This window comes from Hylobates moloch, unplaced genomic scaffold (genome assembly GCF_009828535.3).
Source record: "Hylobates moloch isolate HMO894 unplaced genomic scaffold, HMol_V3 SCAFFOLD_1, whole genome shotgun sequence".
Classification (NCBI taxonomy): Eukaryota; Metazoa; Chordata; class Mammalia; order Primates; family Hylobatidae; genus Hylobates; species Hylobates moloch.
Window position 1 is genome coordinate 82861666 of NW_026652276.1, and position 23494 is coordinate 82885159.

The 23494-nt window shown below is 36.5% G+C and overlaps 1 protein-coding gene across 7 annotated transcripts in view; it reads right to left on the minus strand.

Moving 5' to 3' along the window:
• Nucleotides 1–208: 208 nt before the first annotated feature.
• The window catches only part of MARCHF7 (membrane associated ring-CH-type finger 7), a 55621-nt gene continuing 32335 nt past the window's right edge, over nt 209–23494 (minus strand). For 4 of the 7 annotated variants that reach the window (XM_032755622.2, XM_032755623.2, XM_032755621.2 and 1 more), the window contains exons 4-10: nt 22671–22838; nt 19711–20809; nt 16045–16214; nt 9316–9425; nt 5659–5772; nt 4052–4100; nt 209–1469 (exon numbers count right to left, since the gene is read on the minus strand). In XM_032755622.2, the coding sequence (XP_032611513.1) occupies nt 1411–1469; nt 4052–4100; nt 5659–5772; nt 9316–9425; nt 16045–16214; nt 19711–20809; nt 22671–22838 (1769 nt within the window). In that variant the 3' untranslated portion in view covers nt 209–1410. The remainder of the gene's footprint in view (nt 1470–4051; nt 4101–5658; nt 5773–9315; nt 9426–16044; nt 16215–19710; nt 20810–22670; nt 22839–23494) is intronic. The other 3 variants (XM_032755624.2, XM_058441726.1, XM_058441729.1) reach the window with 3 other exon arrangements.

Genomic DNA, 23494 nt, shown 5'->3' on the forward strand with positions numbered 1-23494 from the left:
CACAGAATATATTAAAACTACCACCCTTAAATTTTATATTTTTGCTTTAAGACAGACAATGCAAAGATAACTGGCAAGAGGTGAGCAAATGTTTTAGAACATTTATAGTATTACTTAAAATGAGATTTGAAATTGTAATAAAATTGTTGGTTATGAAGTTCGATGTCTTTGAGCACCAGTTTAGAAGGAAACATTTCAAACAGTAAAATAAATCAGTGTGCACTTTATTTCGAGCCAATGTTTTACATAAGACCAACAAACTAAGTGTGGGCAAATTGTTCATTCACTTTTGAGAAATTACATGTTTCCTATTTAGGTTTGAAAAAGTAGTTTGTTGCCATAACATCAGACCTTAAGGTGTTTTAAAGTGTATCCTAAGGGTATTGACAGAAGAAAAATACAGTGTTATGGAAGTATACACAACTCATGACCACAGTATAGATCCATTCGTGGTGAATAATGTTCTGTTCTTCAAAGGTAGTGAAAAATATTAAGTCATCAAATAAATGCTCAGAATTACCAAGGAACAGTTAAAAAGGACCAGGATCCAAACAGGTTATTTATATATTTATCTATAAAGAAGTGACAACACTAAAAAACACATTGAAAACCAGTGTTTCTGAATGTGGGATTTAAAAATATTCCATTAACTTGAGATTGCAATAATTTTTTTAAACCAAATAGCATTTGACTGGCAAGTCTCATATAATTTACAGCTGTAATATTCCTAAAAGGAATATCTACATACTATAGCCTATCAAATATAATCTGCATTTTGCAAATCAATACAAAAATCTATCCATCATTTATACATTTTATATATAGTTTTTAAAAATTCGATTTTATTGCTAAGTGAATTTGGAATTCAAATTAAATTTGGAAACTTAATATAATGCTCTTCTCATAACCTTCTCCCCATTCTTTTTAATTTTTAAACACTGGAAGCAAATGATTATCAAAATGAGACTGCAACTTAAGGCATTTTAAAAGAAAAAATAATTAGGTGCCATATAGCATTTTATTTCAAAAGTATATTTTGTCCCACTTTTCTCAATAGCAAGAGTAAAACACAAACCTTTTTTCATAAATATGACTACAGTAATCAGAACACAAAGGGTTGATAGGCATTGCTTAGATATTTAAAACAAGGGTAATACTTTCCCACTCACCTAAAAGAAAAAAACCTTTTTGATTACCAGTTTATAAACATCAGATTTGCTATGTTAAAAAGTCCAGCAGAATTTTAATTCAACACTTGAGAATGAATATATATATACAGGCATACATGTGTATGTATATATTCATTTTATATATAGTCAATGTATTAGGCATTCCCCCACAGAATTTATATTTAATTGCCATTTTTAATAAACACTGTGTTCACAGATCATCCATCTGTCTTATATGAAGTTAGGCAATATCAAATGTCCTGTTATGGTCTCCATCTTCTTCGGAATCATCCTCTGAAGCTGTTGAAAGAAAACAGAATGATCAAGAATGATTTTAAGGGGGATAAGAATGGGAAGTGTAAATATGAAGCCAGAACAGCAATGACTTGTAAAAACAAAAATCCCAATTTAGTATATCGTTTGATCAAAATGATAAGTTGTATGACAGGGTTAGGGTGGTCTGACTGGGTGATGCCCAACCACAATTGCCCCCGCCCCATCTTTTTGTAATGTTATATCGATTTTTATAAAAATGAAAATGCTTAAAAATGTGGTTCAAGAGCATCTTCTAAAATGTTTCTGAGATCAATCTGTGTTCATAGTAGCTAATGATATATAAACACTAGGAAAAAAGTCAACTTAAGGCAAGTGCTCTCACACACCTGAGTAGAATCTGGCTTATTACCGCTGCATGTTTGATGCATCCGATGAGAATGAAAAGAAATGTACATAGAATAAAAGGTTATGGGTGTTCTTGCAATTTACATCAAAGCTATGTCTATACAATGCCAAGATAAAAGTTCATTTAGTAAGTCAAAAAAGCTTCATATAGACACAGCCTAAATTAAAATAATTGGATTCAGTAAAAACCTACTGTTGAGATTATTCCCCTGTCTCCACACTGTCAGAAACTTAACACTTTTGCAACATTTCTGACCTCAATTTATTCAAGAGTCACTAGTGGCTCAAGAGTTAAAAATAAAGCATCCTGGGTGTCTTTAGGAAAGACATAGTAAGTATAAAACTATGAATTCTATGAACTGCTTTGCATGTGAAAGAAAATGCAAGCTCACTAAAATAAACATCTAACCAGCATCTTTCCCCCATTATCAAGGGCAAAAAGGTTTAATGCCCTCTCTTTTTATATTTACATTGGACAAATTAAGAGCATCCAACAAATGGAATCAACCTAGGGCAAAGCACAGAAAAACTATGCAACACTAATAGATTTAAATCCATTTAATAAATGACGAGCATATAACTAAGTCATGACTGATATAAACTCTACTGTTAAGTTTTATGCCCTATCACTGAGAAATACCAAACTAAAAAATTACAGATTAAGGAACTTCTTGTGTTTTTCCATTTAACTCCACTCCACAGGAGAGGATAATTTAGTCAGAACCCATTTCAGAATGTACTAATACTCTGATATTTAGGGGTTAACTTGCAGCACCCTTGTCTTTCATGCTTATTTGAGTATGGACATATTTCACCTCCATGTTTTTCTTCCCACATGTTAGGAGCAGACAATACTATGTTTAAGAAACTAAATTTTAAACGAGAATGTTAGTTTTTTAAAATGGAGAAACCTGGGGAAAACATACACTGAAACAAATTACTATCATGACGCTGGACAAAGTATAAATTGTAATTTAAAAAAACAGAGACCTTTGTATTAGGCCAACCTAAGGGATCTGAAAGAAGGTGTAAAGGGAAAAAATTTTATACCAAGTGAATTTGCACTGACTCCTTTCTTTTCACATATCCTAATTAAAATTGTGAAAATATGTTATCTGGTTTCATCTCAAAACCTTTAAAAACTTGAAAGTAGTATAGACTTAATGACAAAAATCTATGTTTTACATTACCTAGAATTAAAAAGTTCCTATGAGGACTAAGTCCTTTTTAAACCTTACTTCAAAGGATGTTGAGCTTTCTCTAAAAGTAAAAATGTTATGCACACTATAGATAACACTCCAAATAGTTTGAAGATGAGTATAGAAAGCAATTCTTCAGTATTCAACTGAAGAATACATATTTTAAAAAGACACTTTGAGTAGTGTTTTGGAATGGGCAACAAAGGGTGAAAAAGTAAAATATGTAGGGGTTGGGTGGGTAGAGCCACCAATACCTGTGCCCACATGGTATGAAGCACACTGGAAGTTACAGGACATTAAGAAGAGGGTAGGCTGTACAGATGCATGTAAAGATTTGAGAATTAAGTGCCTTCACTTATAATCCCAGCCAGAAATCCTGATGCTGGAATGTGATCTTAAGAGATTCGAGCTGTTGGCAGAGCTGGCTACCTAATTAAAGGTCCATGAGGACCTACAATAAGCCAAAAAAAACACACCACCACCACCACCAACAAAAAACCCACAAAACAAAGCCCTTTTTGGCTTCTGATATGGATTCAGAATTAGGACTCCTTGTCCCATATTTTCCTGGAATCATATGTAAGCCCAGGAATAATCTCTTATGATCTAACAAAGCTGAGTTAACAGGTAAAATTGCTTACCAAAAACGAAATGAAACAAAACAAAATCCTAACAGATTAAGAAATGTGGTTTGATTACTAGTTAAGATTTATGCCTTTTTTATTATAAATCCTGAAATCAAGGTGATCAACAATAAATTTCTCTTTGAAAAAAAAGTAAAATGCAGTTAAAATTACATGCTTCCATACCTTAAAATATGCTTTAAAAAAAAAAAACTAATGTCAGTTTCCCAACCCATATTTCCCAAATCAATCATTTTGGTATTATTAAGCCTATAAATGAGCTCTAATTTGGCAGAACGGAGTATATACTTAGGTTTTGCTCTGGGTTTAATTTGCAAAAGTAAATTCAACAAGTCTGGGGAGGGGAAATTCCACCTACTTTCGAGATCTTCCATATGTGCCTGAAGAGTTCTTGCAAGGTTAATAAACTAGAAACAATGCAGAAAGAAATACAGTAGTTTAAATGTTGCAAATGGATCTAAAGAGAGAATCACTATAGGAGATTCATTTCTACTTAAAAAGTCAAACATCAGTTTAAGCCTTTAAATAGGGGTTTTTCTCCCCCCAACATCAAAAATCACAAGCTTAATGGTATTAATTTTTAAATGTTTTATATAATCTTTATAATCATGTAGAAACCAGTTTTTTAAAATTGGGAGCAGATACAATAATTTTATCCAATGATATTGCCTTCTTATAAACACTTCAAAAAATTATGAAATGGAGGAAAAAAAACAAAACAAAACCAAAAACCACCCTTGTATTTGGACCCAAATAAATTCAGTTTCAGTGGGCGCGCGTGCACATACACACACACACACACACACACACACACAACTCCCAAGAACCAATATTTTCCTACCTAAATTTGATAAAAGTATGTATTTAGTTCTATACATTAAAAAAAAATCCTAATGACTTCCACTTTGGAGTATCATCCAAAATTCTGTAATTTTCCATTGTAAAACTTGTTAATATGAACTTTTAAAAACACACGAATTCAAAAGTTCTTACATGTTTTATATGGTTTATCCATTCTGAAGACTTAAGGTACCTTTTTAGAAATCATTTTACGGTATTAAGGTTTTAGGGGCTCACAATTTCTAAAGTACTTAGAAGTCAAGAGATCTTTGCTCAAATTCTGAATGCTCTTGATAGATAATATGAATGCTCTTCAATGATAATTATCTGTTAACCAGCTCACTGGAATAATGTCCACATGATAAAGAAAATTTTTTACTAATTTAGGAGTATTATATACATTGAATTGCAGTTATTTGATAATTTTCAAAATAAAAACATTACATGAACTCTACTACATTTTTATCACCGAAGTTAACATCTAAGAGTTTGAAGGATATACTTATGAACACATTTCAAGACATGAAGTATTCAGAATGCTACAATAATGGCAGATATATAGAGACCCTAGCCCTTGCTGCACAAAATGGCCCAGACAGCAGAGCATAAAGTTTCGTCTGGTACACTGACGCAAAGAGCATCGTTTACTTATAAATACCTAAGATACAGCTGGCCAAAATGTTGTATTATGGCTAATAGCATACACAGTAAACAACCAACTATTCCATATCTAACAAACAAATTGAAGTTAATTTCCCATACTCTTTGGCTTTTGGAGTTCAATTTCAGGTTTCTAAGTGATAATACGGAGGTTTTGTTTTAATAATAAAAAGCCCATTTTCCCTCAATGTTTCCAATTCTGTTTTTCAATGAAATACATTCCAATTACCTTTGAGAGCTAGAAAATTACTTCTTTCTCTAAAATAACTTTATGAGAAAATCAGGCTGCTTGTTATAGAAGACAGCAATTTCCATTAAATCTACGGTATCTTTATTTTTAAGAAACATTTAAAAAATAAAAGCTTCCCAAAGGAAATAAGATGTCAACATATGAAACAATCTGCTTTCCAAGGCATACACTTGCTGCATCATACCCTCCCTCTCCCCGACTTCATTATTACTTACTCGGACACGTGTGCTTGGTTCATTTGTATTTCCCATCATATCAGAAAAGCTTTGTTCGCACAAGTGCAATAACACCACTAGGTAGAGACCAGAGCTGATAAACTCATACTCAGCCTTCAACAGGGAAGCAAACAGGAGAAAAGAAAAATACAGAGAATGAAAAATTAGTAGAATTGAGACTGATACTCACAGTGCACTGATTAAACTAGAGGAAATGTATTCATATCCAGTTCCTAATAAGGGATACAATGCCATTTTTTAAGAAAAAAAGACTATCCTTTATAATTTCATAAAATTTTACTTTTTATTCTCATAGTCTTCTTTAGTATAATGACTTTATATAAAAATGGAACTTTTAAATAATTTGATGGTGGAATGAATGCTTTGGTTTTCTATAAAGGTCATAGATTTCATTATACAAATGGCTATAGCTATTATGTTTAGTTAAAAATTACATTTCATCTATAGCTATGCCAATATACTACTATAATTAAAATCTATTCTGATAGCTCAAGTGTTTTTCTGTGTAATATGATGAACATAAAGGCATAAATAAAAGAATGAATTAATAAAGGTAAGAGACTAATCATTCACACAGAAATTTGTAGTTGGTAAAAACAGTTCTTCAATTCAAAACTGTTCTGTTGTGTTAACCTAAAAGGAAGAAGTTGAGACAAAATTTAACAGAGTTTATTTTAGTCAAGGTTCAGGACTGCTGCCAGGCTCCCACTTCCAAGCTGCCTTGGGGAGAGTGCTCCAGAGAATAAAAGAAAGGCTCAAATTTTTAAAGAAAAAAGGACAAATCAGGAAGGGAGAGATAACAAAAGTTGTTCATTCTGAATTCTCAAGATTGGTTTACAGAAATAACATTGGTTAGTGATTGGCTATACGTGATTGAACTATAGGGTATATGACATTTTATGGCTACTTGGCACTAGTTAGTCTAGAGGCCCCAAAGCAAGTGGCTTATTTAGCTCAAGGGAGAGTGAGATAAGAATGCTGTTACATTTTAAATACCTCTCTGAACCTGATAATTTAAAGGGGCTCATATTCCTCAGATTAAAAGTTTCTCTTTTCCCCCCACAGTTGTTTTCAAGCCATGAATACAAATCATAAATATAGAATTATTAATAATCTAATCTGTCCTGTAATTTTTACGGTGAACTATTTACAAACTGAATTAGGCAACTGGTTCATTGGACGTTAAGAACTCTATGTTCTTAGTACCAACTTCAGCAAGTAACTGATTATCAGAGTCTACTGAGTATTCAAGAAATTTGAGGCCAGGTGCCGTGGCTCACGCCTATAATCCCAGCATTTTGGGAGGCTGGGGTGGGTGGTTCACTTGAGGTCAGGAGTTCAAGACCAGCCTGGCCAACACGGTGAAACCCCATCTCTACTAAAAATACAAAAATTAGCTGGGTGTGGTGGCAGGAGCCTGTAACACCAGCTACTTGGGAGGCTGAGGCAGAAGAATCGCTTGAACCTGGGAGGTGGAGGTTACAGTTGGCCAAGATCACGCCATTGCACTCCAGCCTGGGTGACAAGAGTGAAATTCCGTCAAAAAAGAGAAAAAAAAAAAAAAAGAAATGATTCACTTAATAATTATTGTTGTTTATTTTTAACTTATAAGGAAATAATATATCCAGAACATTTAAAAAAAATTTTAAACGGGGCCAGGCACAGTGGCTCACGCCTGTAATCCCAGCACTTTGGGAGGCCGAGGCGGGTGGGATCACCTGAGGTCAGGAGTTCAAGACCAGCCTGGCCAGCATGGTGAAGCCCCATCCCTACTAAAAATTCAAAAAATTAGCCTGGTGTGGAGGCGGGTGCCAATCCCACCTACTTGGGAGGCTGAGGCAAGAGAATCGCTTAAACTCAGGAGGCAGAGGTTGTAGTGAGCTGAGATCGTGCCACTGCACTCCAGCCTGGGCAACAAGGAAGGCTCCGTCTCAAAAAAAAAAAAAAATTAAATGGTTATCACCTTGCGAAAGATCAAGCCACTGGTTAATGTGGATATAGACTTATTAAACTAATCACTTAAAATCAGTGTAGCTATCAGGCCACTAGAATCTATTATTCACACAGAACAAACAAGTTAAAACCAGGAAGTTTAATCAAGGCTGTCACTGTTTTTACAATGACTCCACCTAATATTTCCTAAAACTTCTAAAGAATATAGGTCATTAAAATGCTTAGAAAACAATAAAAACATTCCTGAGATCAAAAAGGAAAAGGCATGACAGAGCGAGACTCCATCTCAAAAAAACAAAAACAAAAACAAAAGGAAAAAACTGCCTTTGAGAGACAGGAAGAAGCATCTCAGGAAGGAAGATGGCAGGAGAAACAATCCTTTTGAAAGCTACTCTCATTTTGAGAAGACAAGTTATGTATTTATATTTATCTCTCCATGATTCCATTTTTCCATGTTTCCCTTGGTTTTTAAATACCAATGCTCAGCTAGCTACAGAGAACTCCCTGGGGATTTAAAACATTTCCTTGCTGAAAGTGATTTTCTTTTTGGACAACTAGTGCATCGGAGAATAAAACAACGTAACTGGCATTAGCGTAGCACCTATGCTACATTAACTGTTTAATGTTTTCGTTCTTTAGATCAGTGATTCTTTATCTGGATCCAAGCAATTAGCTTCAAAGGATCTGGGAATCCCTTAAATTAGAGACAGAATTTGTGTCTATATATTTTATAAGAAGGGTACATAGTTTTAATCAGATCTTCAAAGGGTATCTATTATTCCCACATTTAAAAAAAAAGTGGTTCAGAAAATATCATATATTAATGTATGATTCTATTTGTATGAATATCCAGGATAAGTAAATCCATAAAACAACACAGACTGGTAGTTGCCAGGGGCTGAGAGCACAGAATGGGGAGCAACTGTTTAATGGGTAGAGGGTTTTCTTTTGGAGTGATGAAAATGTTTTGGAACTAAACAGAGATGGCGGCTGCACAAAATGGTTTTTATGTTTTGTAAATCTCATTCAATATAATAAAAGAGGGGAGGCCCATTACCCCTACATTTAAAAAGTGTTTTTGTTTTCTCTTTTGTAGAGACCAGGTCTTGCTATGTTGCCGAGGCTGGTCTCAAACTCCTGGCCTCAAACAGTCATCCTGTCTTAGCCTCCCAAAGTGCTAGGTATACGTGTGAGCCATTGTAGTACCTGGCCAAAAAGTGTTTTTCAAGCACTTCATGCATTCCTTTTACAGCATTATATTTGTTTTTTTAAAACAAATATGCTAACCACACTTCAACAATTTGGCTCTAAAGTCACCCTTGTCATCTCCTTAAACACACACCTGCCCCACCTCCTGAATTTTCCTTCAGTAAAGAAAAAGGAGGAAATTATTGAGCTCTTCATTCTAACTGTATCATTTATGCATCTCAAAAAACTTACAGCTATGGGGAAATAAGGTTGGCATCCCTATTTTGGAACAACTTTCCTAAGCTTAAGGGAAAAATAAAAAAAAAATTATGAAATTCTAACACCTAATGCAGTAACAGAATTATGTTAAGAACATTATCATTGTTATTATTATTATTTTAATGCAAGGTTTCTGACCATGATTTAATCTTTTCTTCAAGAGCTGTCCTTGAAGCATAGAATAGACACTTACCAAATTAGGCAAAATATACTAACTTGTTCATTTGCATGAGCTCTATGTAGTTCATGAATATCAAAATCCTCCAGGTTAAGCTCCAACTTCTCTTTACATAGTTCACAGGTGGTTACAGCTTCTAATGAAGAACCTGGTAAAAATTAAATTACAAGTAAAGCTTAGTTTTACAGTGTCTTCATAAAACACTTTTCCTCGTTAAGTTTTAAGCTTAAAATACATAAAACCTTAAAGGAAAGGAGAAGAAAAGGAAATATTACATTTCTGCAGTAAACCAGTAATGTCCCCTAATACAGCAGTCTATAATATCCAATGTGCACATCAGGTCCTGCCCTATGATAATAAGCTGCCACCATTATTTAGATACCTTGGTTGTTTTCTTCCTCCCAGATACTCATACATCCTTGATCATGGGAAGCAGACAGAGGCAATGGAATGTCATCTGTACTTCCTACTTCCTCCTTAAGTACTTTGACATGATGCCATGAAAACAATGTTTGGTGATGTAACATCTCAAACACCTAGTTACACACCCAAGCCAGTATCTTTGATGTGACAACACATACCTCACATACCTAAGACCTTTTGGAGTTTAAGGAATGTGTCTGCCTTACTTGCTAGAATGGGAAAAAAGGGACCCCACCCTTGTCCAAATAAAAACAGCTCCTTTCAGTCCTAAAAGGAATTAGTCTTCATATATGCTGCAACATGAACTTTAAAAACATTATGCTAAGTGAAGTAAGACAGATACAAAAGGACAAATATTTTATGATTCTACTTACATAAAATATCTGGAATATGCAAATTCAGAGAGACAGAAAGTAGATCAGAAGTTACCAGGGATTTGGCAGAGAAGGGAGTAGGAAGTGAGAAGTTACTACTGCTTAATGGTTAGCGTTTCTGTCTGGAATGATAAACAATTTTGGAAATAGGAGTGATGGCTGCACAACACTGTGAATGGATCCAATTGTATACTTAAAAATGGTCAAAATGGCATATTTTATGTTATCTACTTGTTTTACCAAACATTTTTTTAAAAAGAAAAAGAAAACTTCCATATTCATTCAACATTTGATTATTCCCAAGCTTTTTGGTTCCAATTTGGTAGGCAGTAGTCTTGTGTAATTAAACTTGTAGGTTCTTTCTGCCTTTTCCTTTGTTTGTTTATATTTAGATAGGGTTTCAAATGGGAAAATGGCCTTAAAATTAGGGTAGAAAGGTTTAAATTCAATTCAACTAACATTTGTTGAGTGATTGTTATGTGCAAGCAATAATTAGAGGTTTTGGAGATTCAAAAAAGAGTAAATAGTAAGCCCTGCCTTCAAGGAGCTCATAAAACTCTAATGGTTAGTAAGAGTTTTTTAAGAGTAAAATTTGGCATAAGGTCCAAGACAGCAGTAACTTATGTACATTTTCTAGAAAACAGCTGAAAGTGAGTGCTAATCTGAAGAAGTATGCTGTCTCAAAACGGGCTATAGTCAAATTACATTGAGTTTTCACTATATTTTGAATATATGAACGAAACCAAGCTTCTTTTTGGAGTCTAGCATACATGAAAATGTAATATGGACCTTGGAGATAATTTAATACAGATTCTCTTACATCTTAGGGCTTCATTTTCCTCCTCTATGGAGTAAAAGACTTATTAAGTCATTCAAAAAGGCTGCACTCAGCCGGAAGCAACCCATTTATTTCTACATGTTTTTTCTGGAGACAAGATCTCACTCTGCTGCCCAGCCTGGAGTGCAGTGGCATGATCATGGCTCGCTGCAGCCTCTAACTCATGGGCTCAAAGGATCCTCTCACCTTGTCCTGTTGGATTACAGGCGTAAGCCACCACAGCCAGCCTACTCCTATATTTCTTAATCAGGGCTCTCTCCCATTACACCCTAACTGCATCTGCCTAAACTTGTACTAGACTTATTTTATTCATCTTTGTATATCCTGTAGACTTTAGCAATCCAAATATAGTAGCTTCTTAATAAATGCTTAACTAAATCTCTACCAGAATGAACCTTCTACCAGATGGGGTCTTTGTGCAGCTCTGAGAAATACTTCTGAATGCCTTTCAGGAAAGTTCAGTTGCTGAGACCTATACATTCAATTGGCCATATCTTGAAAAGCACTTATTATAACCTTATAAAACTAACTCCAGGCCAGGTGTGGTGGCTCACGCCGGTAATCCCAGCACTTTGGGAGGCTGCCGAGGCAGGCGGATCACTTGAGGCAAGGAGTTCGAGATCAGCCTGGCCAACCTGACAAAACTCCATCTCTACTAAAAATACAAAAAATTAGCCAGGGGTGGTGGTGTGCGCCTGTAATCCCAGCTAACTCAGGAGGCTGAGGCAGGAGAATCGCTTGAACTCGGGAGGCAGAGGTTGCAGTAAGCTGAGATTGTGCCACTGTACTCCAGCCTGGTGACAGAACAAGACTCCGTCTCAAAAAACAAAAACAAAAACAAACTAACTCCCATTTAATTTAATCATGTACTTACCATGTGCCTGGTACAGTGGGAAACTATGAACAATAACTCTTTTGACATTCATTAACAACTTTATGAGGTATTACTCAATTTTACTCAAGATGGAAATGAGGCCCAACCCTAGTCCTACTTAAGAATCTTTAAGAGTGAATCTGAATCATACGTATTTTTTTCTCTTTTTTTTTTGAGATTGAGTGTCACTCTTGTCACCCAGGCTGGAGTGCAATGGGGTGATCTTGGCTCACTGCAACTTCCACCTCCTGGGTTCAAGTGATTCTCTTGCCTCAGCCTCCCGAGTAGCTGGGATTACAGGTGTGCGCCACCACACCCAGCTAATTTCTGTATTTTCAGTAGAGACGGGGTTTCACCATGTTGGCCAGGCTGGTCTTGAACTCCTGACCTCAGGTGCTCCACCTGCCTCAGCCTCCCAAAGTGCTGGGATTACAGGCGTGAGCCACCATGCCTGGCCCATCTGTATTTTTAAAAACTCTAGTGGGTGATTCTGATCAGCAGCCAGGGTTAAGAAACACGCTCAAGACCCTATAGCTAGCTAAGTGTTCCAGTAAGTATTCCAAACTGGGCTTGTCTAACTTCAAAAAGCCAATGTTCTTAAACAATAAACTGTATTATCTGTTTTCCTCCATATCCAGCACTAATAATCCAGTTGTGTGTATCAGAAGTTGAGTCAAGTTGTTGTTCTTCATTTTGGTAATAGCTAACATTTCTGGGCCCTTAAGTGTCAAAATACTAAGCACTTTACGTGTAATCTCTCATTTAGTCCTTCTAACACCTCAGGGCAGTGACTAACAAAACCTGTGAGTTACTGTAACACCATACAGCTCAGAGAAAATGCAGTTCCAGGTGAGACAGCTTGTTCAGAGCCTTGAGCTCAGGCTAGCTTAGAAGATAACTGCTTTCTCCTCTTGTGCCCCCCAGGGGGCTACTGCTCACCACTTGACTACCACATTACTGGGAGCCTCAGGAATTTTCCCAGTATCCCCATAATCTCCAACTTGAACCCAACTCCTCCAACAGATTATGAAAATCAAAATCAGTGCCATCATACCTCACAACATAGTTGTCTATGTTACTATGCTATAATAATCAGATCTTTAATTTCACAATTATGTATATTTATTAATCTGATCTAATTTTCTACCTTACTAGTTGTTTCTAATGTCCCCTGGTACTCGTGGTCTAATATCAGTAAATTCCTCTAATCACCAACCTTTCTTTTTTGAACTACCTCTTTACTTTCATGCCTGAACCACAGTGCCTCCTGACTAATGATACCTATATATATGCTTCTATAGCCATTTTATCCCCACAGTCCCTTGTAACTCAGGACCAAGAAGTGAGGGTAGTTGCCCACCCAACACACCCATTACTGTTTTCAAATCTTAATTCCCCCTTCATTCATTAATGACTTCAGCACCTGGCTCTCTACCCTTCTTTGCCAACTAAATCCTTGGTTGTTTCAACATCTAAGACCAGTCCCACTGGATTATAACTTTCTCAACATGTTTGCTTCCAATACTACCCTTCTCCACCTCAGTCACCAACTCAGTTCATACCCTTGACCTCATCACAATTGGCTGCACTATCCCTAAATCGCCATTTTAATTGTCCCCTCCTGTGTACCAATTCTTATTTTAGCCTTATGTCAATAAAATTCAAAGATACTCTACTTCTTTCTCACTATACACTTCCTGAGGTCCTTACTTTCCTCCTGATTTTAATTTCTATGATCGCCACAATTATGTCCTTATAGATACCCTTAACTCCCTTCATCGTATTTGCCTAGCAAAAGACCCACAAGCATTGAACTCTAGTCCATACCTATATCCCAAGCATCTGAAAACCGCTTTAAAAAAAGTTGTACATGTACCTCATTTTAAAATCACTTTTATAGACACTAATACAATCTGGAAATCCTACTACACATCCACATCCTTAAAATATTATTTCCCTCACACCTCAAAACCTAACCTGCCTCCTTATCAGCTAAAGACCTTACCTCTAAGAAAACAGATGCAATTAACACAGGGAGTCATAAATCTTCCCATCAAAGCAACAAACTGATCAACACCCATGTCAATACTAGCCTTCTGAAGAGGAAATATCCTTTCTCCTATTACGGGATAACCACTCAACCTGTGCTCTGGACCCCATCTTCTTTCTCCTTTTTTTGTATTTTTTTTTTGTTAGAAGTCTCAAAATAAAAACATGCCTTAAAATCCCCTACCTCAAAATAAAACAAAAACACTTCTTGTGATCCCATGTAACTGTAATTCCTGTTCCCTATCTCCAGTCTCCTTGGTAGTAAATTTGTTCAAAGTATCGAACCTATGTTGCTGTCTATCCTTTCTTACCTCCTTTTCTCTACTCAGTCTAATCTAATCAGGCATAGGAACCCACCATTGCAGAGACTGAAACCACCAAGAACATCTATGCTATCAAATCCAATTATTCTTTCTTCTCATTTTACCTGACCTCTCAGAAGTGCAGGGTTGATCGCATATACCTTAAAGCATTCTTCTTTTGGCTTGCACAACACATTTTCTTGGTTTTCTTCCTTCCTAGCTGCTTTTCAAATCTCCTCTGTTCTCACTAAACATCTGGGTGTCCCAGGGCTCTGTCCTGGGCCTATTTCTTTGATCTCTGCTCTTCCTCTAGCTGACCTTATTTAATACCAAAACCTCAAATATTACTCGTGTTCATAACTGAAACTTTCAGTGTTTCTCCTGAAATGCCACACTTGTCTAGCTAACTGCCTACATGACATTTCCATATGGTTATCTAGTAAGTAGCCTGAATATATGTCCAATACAGAACCCTTGGTTCCCTTTTCAGCTTCCTATTTCAGTAAAAGGAACTGCCATTCACTTAACTGCTCAAGGCAAAAATATGAGCTTCCCTAATTGTTCTTTCTCCTTCATTCCATCACATCCAATCTACTGAATTGGATGTCTTACAGAATCTACCTACAAAATATACCAGAATCTATCCATTCTATCATCACGGTCACACTGCTACATGTTAATCATCACCAACTCTAGCAAGTGCTCTGATAATAGACTCCTGGTTCGTCTCCCTGTACTACTCTTGTCCCCCTAAAAATCCATTCTCCACAAAGCAGCCAAATATAAATAACATCATTTTATTCCCTTTCTCTTTAGTAGCTTCACCATCATATTTAAATCTAAGATTTGGGCCTTTAAGTCTTGCACGAACTAACTTTTGCTAATCTTTCTCATCTCAACTTTTTTTTTTTTTTTTGAGACGGAATCTTGCTCTGTTGCCCAGGCTGGAGTGCAGTGGCGCAATCTCGGCTCACTGCAAGCTCCGCCTCCTGGGTTCACATCATTCTCCTGCTTCAGCCTTCCGAGTAGCTGGGACTACAGGCGCCTGCCACCAGGCCGGCTAATTTTTTGTATTTTTAGAAGAGACGGGGTTACACCGTGTTAGCCAGGATGGTCTCGATCTCCTGACCTCGTGATCTGCCGCCCGTCTCAGCCTCCCAAAGTGCTGGGATTACAGGCATGAGCCGCCACACCTGCCCTCTCATCGCAACTTTATCTCCCCTCCCCAACTAATTATACAGCAGCCACACTACGCATAATCCAGCTCCTCAAAGAGACCTAAGTTGATTCCCACCCTAAAGTCTTTGAATGTGCTGTTCCCTATGCTAGAGTGCTCTTCCCCTAATTATGGAATAGCTCAGCTTTCAATTTACATGTTCTCACCTCAGAAAGGCACTTCCTTAACACCCAATATCACTACAAGAAGCAGGTGCCTTGTCTTTTTACCATCCTATAACCAACGTCTAGAACCATTGTGCCTGGCTCCATTACAGGCACTCAATGAACAAATAAATCCCCACAGTAGCCTTATTATCGTAATTTGCTAAGTGATACAAGAGCAACATTAGAAATAAATCTTTCTCAAGGACACACAGCTGGTAAATGGTGAGTCTATGTCCTTGATTCAAAAGGATCTTACATGATATAAGGGACACAAATTACAGCTGTATTATACATGTATGAAGTAGTAAACAGTTTGGTAGGAAATGAAATATAAGACACATTACTAAACATTTACAAAGAAAGACTAATGCTCTTTAATGCTTCTGCTGAGACTTCAAAAATGATTAAGACACTTGTTAAAAGTCTAAATTCAACAATCTATAAATTATAAATTTGTTAACCAAAATGCATATATACATGCATCTCTTAGAAAAATTGTGAAAACACAAAAGGGTAAACCTTACCAGAGTTAATTTTGGCCTGTAACCACTTTTTCATACAGTCTTGGTGGACATACTGCAAACTTCCTGTGCACTTGCATGGCTCTATCAGCAAATTAGATGATGATGCAGCTGCCATTTGACAAATTCTACATAAGTCACCTTCTTCTTCTTCTGAGTCCTCTAAAAGGAGGCTGGAAAAGAAGGCACATTTCCCAAAGCTATCATAACTCATCCTGGTTGGTTACTTCAGTCATACATAATCACAAGCTTTCTTTTTTGTTATTTCTACCCACACTGTCTCTGGATGGAAAAAAGCAAATAGTAACAACAACAAAACAATAACAATTATATTCATCAGCAACCCTCTGATTGAAAATGAAAAACCCTCTCATTGAGAATAAAAATTGTAACAAGTATTTTAAAGGTAAGTAAAATAGGCTAACCTATCATTTATTTTCAAATGATTTAAGTAATTTTGTCATTGGCAAATGACAGTTTAAGATCTATATTTTTCTCAATGACTTTATAAGTACCCCTAAGAGATTTTAATTTCTGCAGTATTCCAGACTACTTCAAGTCCAACAGTATAAAGGTAAGATAAGCTTATCACTTTTGCCCCTTGCCTCCCCTCAAATTTTAGGCTATTTCCATGAATTAAACACATACTGGCTTGTAGATTCTCATTTACATGTTACCAGAACCATGTTTAAACTGATAAACTTTTGTATTACAGGAAAAAATTTAAAAGAATGCTTTAAAATTCTCCATCTGCCCCCTCTCTGCAGCAATCTTTATAAAAGATTCCATTAACCTACGTCCTCTATTTAACAGGCCATTGTGTACTGCTTAATATATAAATGCAGAGTAACAGTTTTATATAATAAGGTAAGTAGTTGTTAAAATCCCTACTGCGTTAGTCCACTGTTGGCATAAAACAGGTATACAGTACATTGGTAATACAGAATGCTGAACTGTTACTGAAATACAACCTGGAATATATAGATTCCTAAATGAACTTAGCAAAAGATTTGTGAAAAGAGATGGATATACAGCCGCTAGGAGACTTTCATGCCCTGGGTTAATCAGATACAACCTCAAGCATAAATTATTTTTAAAGATTGAAAACATGGTATTTACATTTTACCTTTAAATTTAACTTTCTTCCCTTCATGGTTTCAACTATTCACTTGGTGGATTCAATTTTTCTGTACCATTTTAAATTGTAGAATGTCTTAAAATCCTTAGGTATGAGGAAAGATGTAATACAGAAATACAAACATACACACACACTCTCTCTGGCAAAATAACCAACAAATGCTGTTTTTTAAATTAACCAGATAGAGTGGTACTGGCTCAATCATTTCTCTCTGAAGATAACTAAAGTAACACTTTGCTCTCTGCCTACACTACTGTACTTAAATTAACCTAACCTTAAGGGCTGAAAATATGTTACTACATCCCTTAGCAGACAGCAGACGGCCTGCAATTGGAGGAAGCTGCTATAATAAGCAAACATTAAAACAAACACTATCAGGGTGGAGTAAATCTCCTTCTACAAAAAAGGAAAAATAGCAAGTTTAAAAGCAGGAAAATAACAGCCACATGGTAAAATCTGTCCTATAAAATGAAAAATAGGAGTATGGTAGCCCAATGCCCAACATCTCAGAAAGTGTGCAGTTTCCTTTATCACTAGAGTTGGATTTGAAAGTATTTTCTTATTAAAGTACAAAAAAATCTAAAAATAACAGTAACAATTATGCTTCCCAACAATTCTATTACATTAGGCCTTTGTGAAAAAGAAAAAAAAAAAATCCCACATTAACTTTATATAAGTCTTTTCTTCCTTGAAGTGTATTTCAAATAAACTACTTTATCTCATTTTCATAACTATTTTAATACTAAGTAATTAGACTAGGATGACTAAATTAAGAGTCAGGCTGGGACTAAGATCTCTGGTTTTTTGTCTTTTCACTCTTAACAGTGATTTACAAGCAACCTCCAACTCTATAAAAAAGATTTCTTTGTATAAAAAGATTCTATGCCTGCATTTAAACTGTTTGTTTTTTTTTATTTTTTTTGAGACAGTCTTGCTCTGTCGCCTGGCTGGCGTGCAGTGGTGCAATCTCGGCTCACTGCAACCTCCACCTCCCAGGTTCAAGCAATTCTCCTGCCTCAGCCTCCTGAGTAGCTGGGACTACAGGTGCACGCCACCACACCCAGCTAAATTTTGTATTTTTAATAGAGACAGGGTTTCAGCATGTTGGCCAGGATGGTCTCGATCTCCTGACCTCGTGATCTGCCTGCCTTGGCCTCCCAAAGTGCTGGGATTACAGCATAAGCCACTGCGCCAGGCCTAAACTGGTATCTCTGTTAAATAATACTAATATCTAAAGAACTGGCTGGGCATGGTGGCTCATGCCTGTAATTTCAGCACTTCTGGAGGCTGAAGCATGAGGATCGCTTGAAGCCAGGAGTTTGAGACCAGCATGGGAAGCAAAGCGAGACCCTGTCTCTACAAAAAGTTTAAAGAAAGAGAATATTCAGTATATACTTGGACTTCAAACGCAAAATAAAAATTATTTTGTGCATCAAATTTTACTTTGTGAATCAAAGTAAATTTTGTGCATCAAATTCCAAAAAAAGATTTGCAGTGAGAAATGTAAATAAATGGTTAATAAATCATCTTAATAAAGGCTAAGACAGATTTATTGGTAATCCATGGTTATCCAGTTCCTCTTACTAACCCCATTTAGCATTAGTCTACCAAGGAATTGGGTAAGACATTAAGGTTTTTGTCTTTGTGCGTATATGTATTCCAACCTGGTTAAAATAACCTTTAGATTACTTTCTGACACAATTCACACCCCCCCTCCACCATTGCCTACCTTCAGTTATTAATTCTTATCTATTTACCTATGAGTGAGACATCTTACTGGATGTAAATGTTAAGGGAAGAAATTTCAGGCTGGAAGCAGTGGCTCATGCCTGTAATCCCAGTACTTTGAGAGGTGGAGGCAGGTGGATCTCTTGAGGTCAGGAGTTCGAGACCAGCCTGGCCAATGTGGCGAAACCCTGCCTCTACTAAAAATACAAAAATGAGCCAGGCGTGGTGGCAGGCACCTGTAATCCCAGCTACTTGGGAGGCTGAGGCAGGAGAATTGCTTGAACCAGGGAGGCAGAGGTTGCAGTGAGCCAAGACTGTGCCACCGCACTCCAACCTGGGCAACAGAGTGAGACTCCATCTCAAAAACAACAACAACAACCAAAAACAAAAAAACCCTTCAGATTTCAATTCTGTAAGAAGCCAATTTAGAAATGAAGAGTTTTAGGCTGGGCACAATGGCTCACGCCTGTAATTCCAGCACTTTGGGAGGCTGAGGCAGGTGGATCACCTAAGGTCAGGAGTTTTGAGACCAGCCTGACCAATACGGTGAAACCCCATCCCTACTAAAAATTCTAAAATTAGCCAGGCGTGGTGGAGTGCACCTGTAGTCCCAGCTACTTGGGAGGCTGAAACAGGAGAAATGCTTGAACCTGGGAGGCCGAGGCTGCAGTGAGTCAAGATGGTACCGTTACACTCCAGCCTGGGTGACAGAGTGAGACTCCGTCTCAAAAAAAAGAAAAAAGAAATGACGAGTTCTTTCTCTATTTTTCATTTATAGGCTTAAGACAGGTATTCGAATTTACCTCTCTTTTATTTTCTGCAATCTTTCTGGATCTCTTGAAGGCGCACTTTTAGTTTTATCACTTTTACCATCAGCTGAATTCCAACCTGAAGGAATAATATCTACTGTGATCATGACATTGTCGGTCAAATTACTCCCAAGTGCTGGGGGGACTGCAAACCGGAATAATGAACCAGGAAGAATCCCTGCTATTCCTGTATTTCTTCCACCTTGAGCCGAATCTGATGTAGAGCCACCTGTTGTGGCACTGCTTGATGCTGCAGATGCTTGTGGTCTGTTGGCAGCAGCTCCAAGAGGATCATTCTGTGCTTCAAGGTGAACCACTTCATTTGATTCTCTTCTAAAAATATGAGATCTAGATGATGTATCAGAGGTAGGTATCCTTGAAGATTCATCTCTTCCCTCTCGCCTCCTTCTAGAGAACAAAGGTGTGCATCTATTTCTAAGTGAGGAAGATAACCATGGTCCTGTATTTCTACCTTCAGATTCTTGGTTAAAATTTTCTGAATCTGACTCAGAGCTATGATTGTGGCTAAGAGATGACAAACCCCATCTTCGCCTAAGAAATCGAAATCCCTGAGAAGCTTCAGATGCCCTATTATCGGGAACTTCAGAAGTTGATGGTACATTACTACGGGACTGTGAAGCTGTCAAGATTCTTGGAGAAACGTAAGAATTTTCAGAACTCAATGATCTTGTATTTAAGGAATCCTGACTAGATCTTCGTGAAAAAAAAGTAGATGACATGCTAGAAGCTATGCGTGACAGTAGTCTCCTCGTTGTCCGCCTACCTTCATTGTCAGAAGATTCTTGAAATGGTCTTTGAGATGAAACAACCCTTTCTGAATTGCTTATGATTGGGGCTTCATCTCTACTTGAACTGTAAGAAAATCCAGGCTGTGTATTGCTTCGGGAAGATTCTGATTCTCTTGAAGAAAAATTTGATCTTAAAGAATTTCTGGAGTCCCTAGAACTTAGTATGGTCTGATGTTCAGAAGGCAATTGGTGGTTTGTGGATGACGTATTCAACTGTAAAGTGCTCATTGAGTTTTCTTTTGGTCTTGCTCCTTGTGAATATGAAGGAACTCTGTCTTGAACATCTATTTTTGAAAGGAACATAACCAATTACATGAAATAATTTGAGCATTATTATTTGCATTTATTATGTTGAATGCCAAAACGAAGCACTGGATTCAAACCTAATACTGTTGTATTGTAACTACAGAGTTTACTATTACTACAGAAAAAACATAAATGTATTTCTCTTTCTATTCCTACTGGTAAAATCCAGTACTGCTGTGTAAAGTCAACATTACAAATATATAAAAAAGAAATGTATTATGAGCTTATGAAAATTTTATTTGATAAAATTAAAAGAGCTCAATTTATTGATTAGAAATTATTTGATATGATACAATAATATCTAGTATTTAAATTGAGATGATTTTGAACAGGCCAAATAATACAATGTAAATGACTCTTAAAATGATTAAAAGCAAAACTATCCTAGGGAGACTGTTGTAGAGATTTTTTTTTACTCTGTGCAATAAATTAAAAAGCTGTTTTAAACCCTTGTAATTTTATGAAAAATCTTGCTAATAGCTAAAAATTTTTCCAATTTTTTTTTCTTTCAGGTTAACAGCTGTGGTTCTTATCGTATAGTTCCTAACCAATATTTAGAAGCAAATGTAACACATTTGTTAAAATACTGGCTAGGAACTATGAATCAGAATAGGGCTATGACATCTGCACTTTTCAAAGGATTCCTTAACTGGTGGTTTAAATCTTCAAATGGGATGAGAAATACTATAGGATTCCTTTGCAAAGAAACTACCCATTAACCTTGTGTAAGAGCTAAATTACTACTCTGCTGATACACGGAGCTTTATGAAAGGGTAAATGTTAGGAACTAAATCTATTTCTATCCTGTACTTTTATACTCCAAAACCTAAAAGCTATTGATACTGTCTACTAAAGCTCTACCATCCAAAGCCAAGCAGATAAAATGTGTTCGTCATAAATAAAGATTTCCCTCAGTAAGAGAAATTAAAATAACCTAAACCTTTAAAAACAAAACATTATTTCCTACTATGTAAATCAAACTCCATTTCTGCCTACTATATTTGTCAACTTCAATTAGCACCTTTTTCTTCAGTTACTTAGTATGATAGTTTAAGGCTATGTACAATGACACAAAGTGTGGCTGTGTGCAATGGCTCATACCTGTAATCTCAACACTTTGGGAGGCCGAGGCAGTTGGATCACCTGAGGTCAGGAGTTCAAGACCAGCCTGGCCAAAATGGTGAAACCCAGTCTCTACTAAAAACACAAAATTAGCTGGGCATGGTGGCACATGCCTGTAACCCCAGCTACTTGAGAGGCTGACACAGGAGAATCGCTTGAACCCGGGAGGCGAAGGTTGCAGTGAGCTGACATCATGCCATTGTACTCCAGCCTGGGTAACAAGAGCAAAACTCCATCTCAAAACAAACAAACCAAAAACAAAGTGTGGGTCTTGAGGTCAATTTAATAAAACTAGAGGCACATCCATGTTATACTAAAGTAATTCCAAATTATGCCTTAAAATGGTGATTTCAACTTTCAGTTATTTCAGAAGTAGAAGAATAATCAGAAGTAGTTATTTATTAAACTACATCTGTTACAGGCAAATTCTATTTGAGGATATATGATTTAGTGTGTTACTTTCTAACAGACATTCTTAAGAGGAAAAATGCAAGTTAAACAACGTAAAGGTAGATGGAATCTAGATACTCATATTCATCTATTGTATTTTAAATTATTTTTTAAGGTCAAAACAAGTACTAGAAAAAAATATTAAGGTATTCTGAAATCTTCATAAGACAAAAGAGACACTTTATTCCTTTGTACTGTTGTTTTAGTAACATACATAAAGAGGAAAATGGAACATTATGAGAAGTTATACTTGTAATTTATACATACATGACGAAGTTGTGAAATCACCACTTCGGTGACTATAATCCATAAGATTACTAATAGAGGAATCTGTTCTTCTCTCCAAATCTCTCCTCTCTCTCATTAAGTCTGTTCCAAATGATCCAAGTACCATTGATGAAGATCTAGGAACTTGACTATGCCTCCAAGATGAATCTTAAAATAAATGAAGAAGTTTTATTTCAGAGAAAGCTTTCAGGGCTTTAGATGATGACAATCTTCAGTAATAGAGAGGAAAGTTAGTGCTATTTATTATTATTATTAGAGACAGAGTCTCACTCTGTCGCCCAGGCTGGAGTGTAGTGGCACGATCTCAGCTCACAGCAACCTCCACCTTCTGGGTTCAAGTGATTCTCCTGCCTCAGCCTCCTGAATATCTGGGACTACAAGGCGCACGCCACCATGCCCGGCTAATTTTTGTATTTTTAGTGGAGATGGGGTTTCACCCTGTTGGCCGGACTGGTCTCAAACTCCTGACCTCTAGTGATCCGCCCACCCCGGCCTCCCAAAGTGCTGGGATTACAGCACGAGCCACTGCACCTGGCCTTACTGTTTATTATGAGAATCCTCGGTTATATAGTTGTTATCAGAAACACAATTCAGTAAAACATAAATTTACAAATGAACTAATCACTTATAAAATTATTTCCTACTCTAAACATATTCTTCTTTGCCTAACATTAAAATCTACCCCATACATGATGTCAATGTCTCAGTCACTTCCCACATCTACCTATACATTATGTAAAACGATTACAGAACAAAAATGTAAATCTTGCCAAAGATGGAGAATTTCACAAAAAAAGTCAATG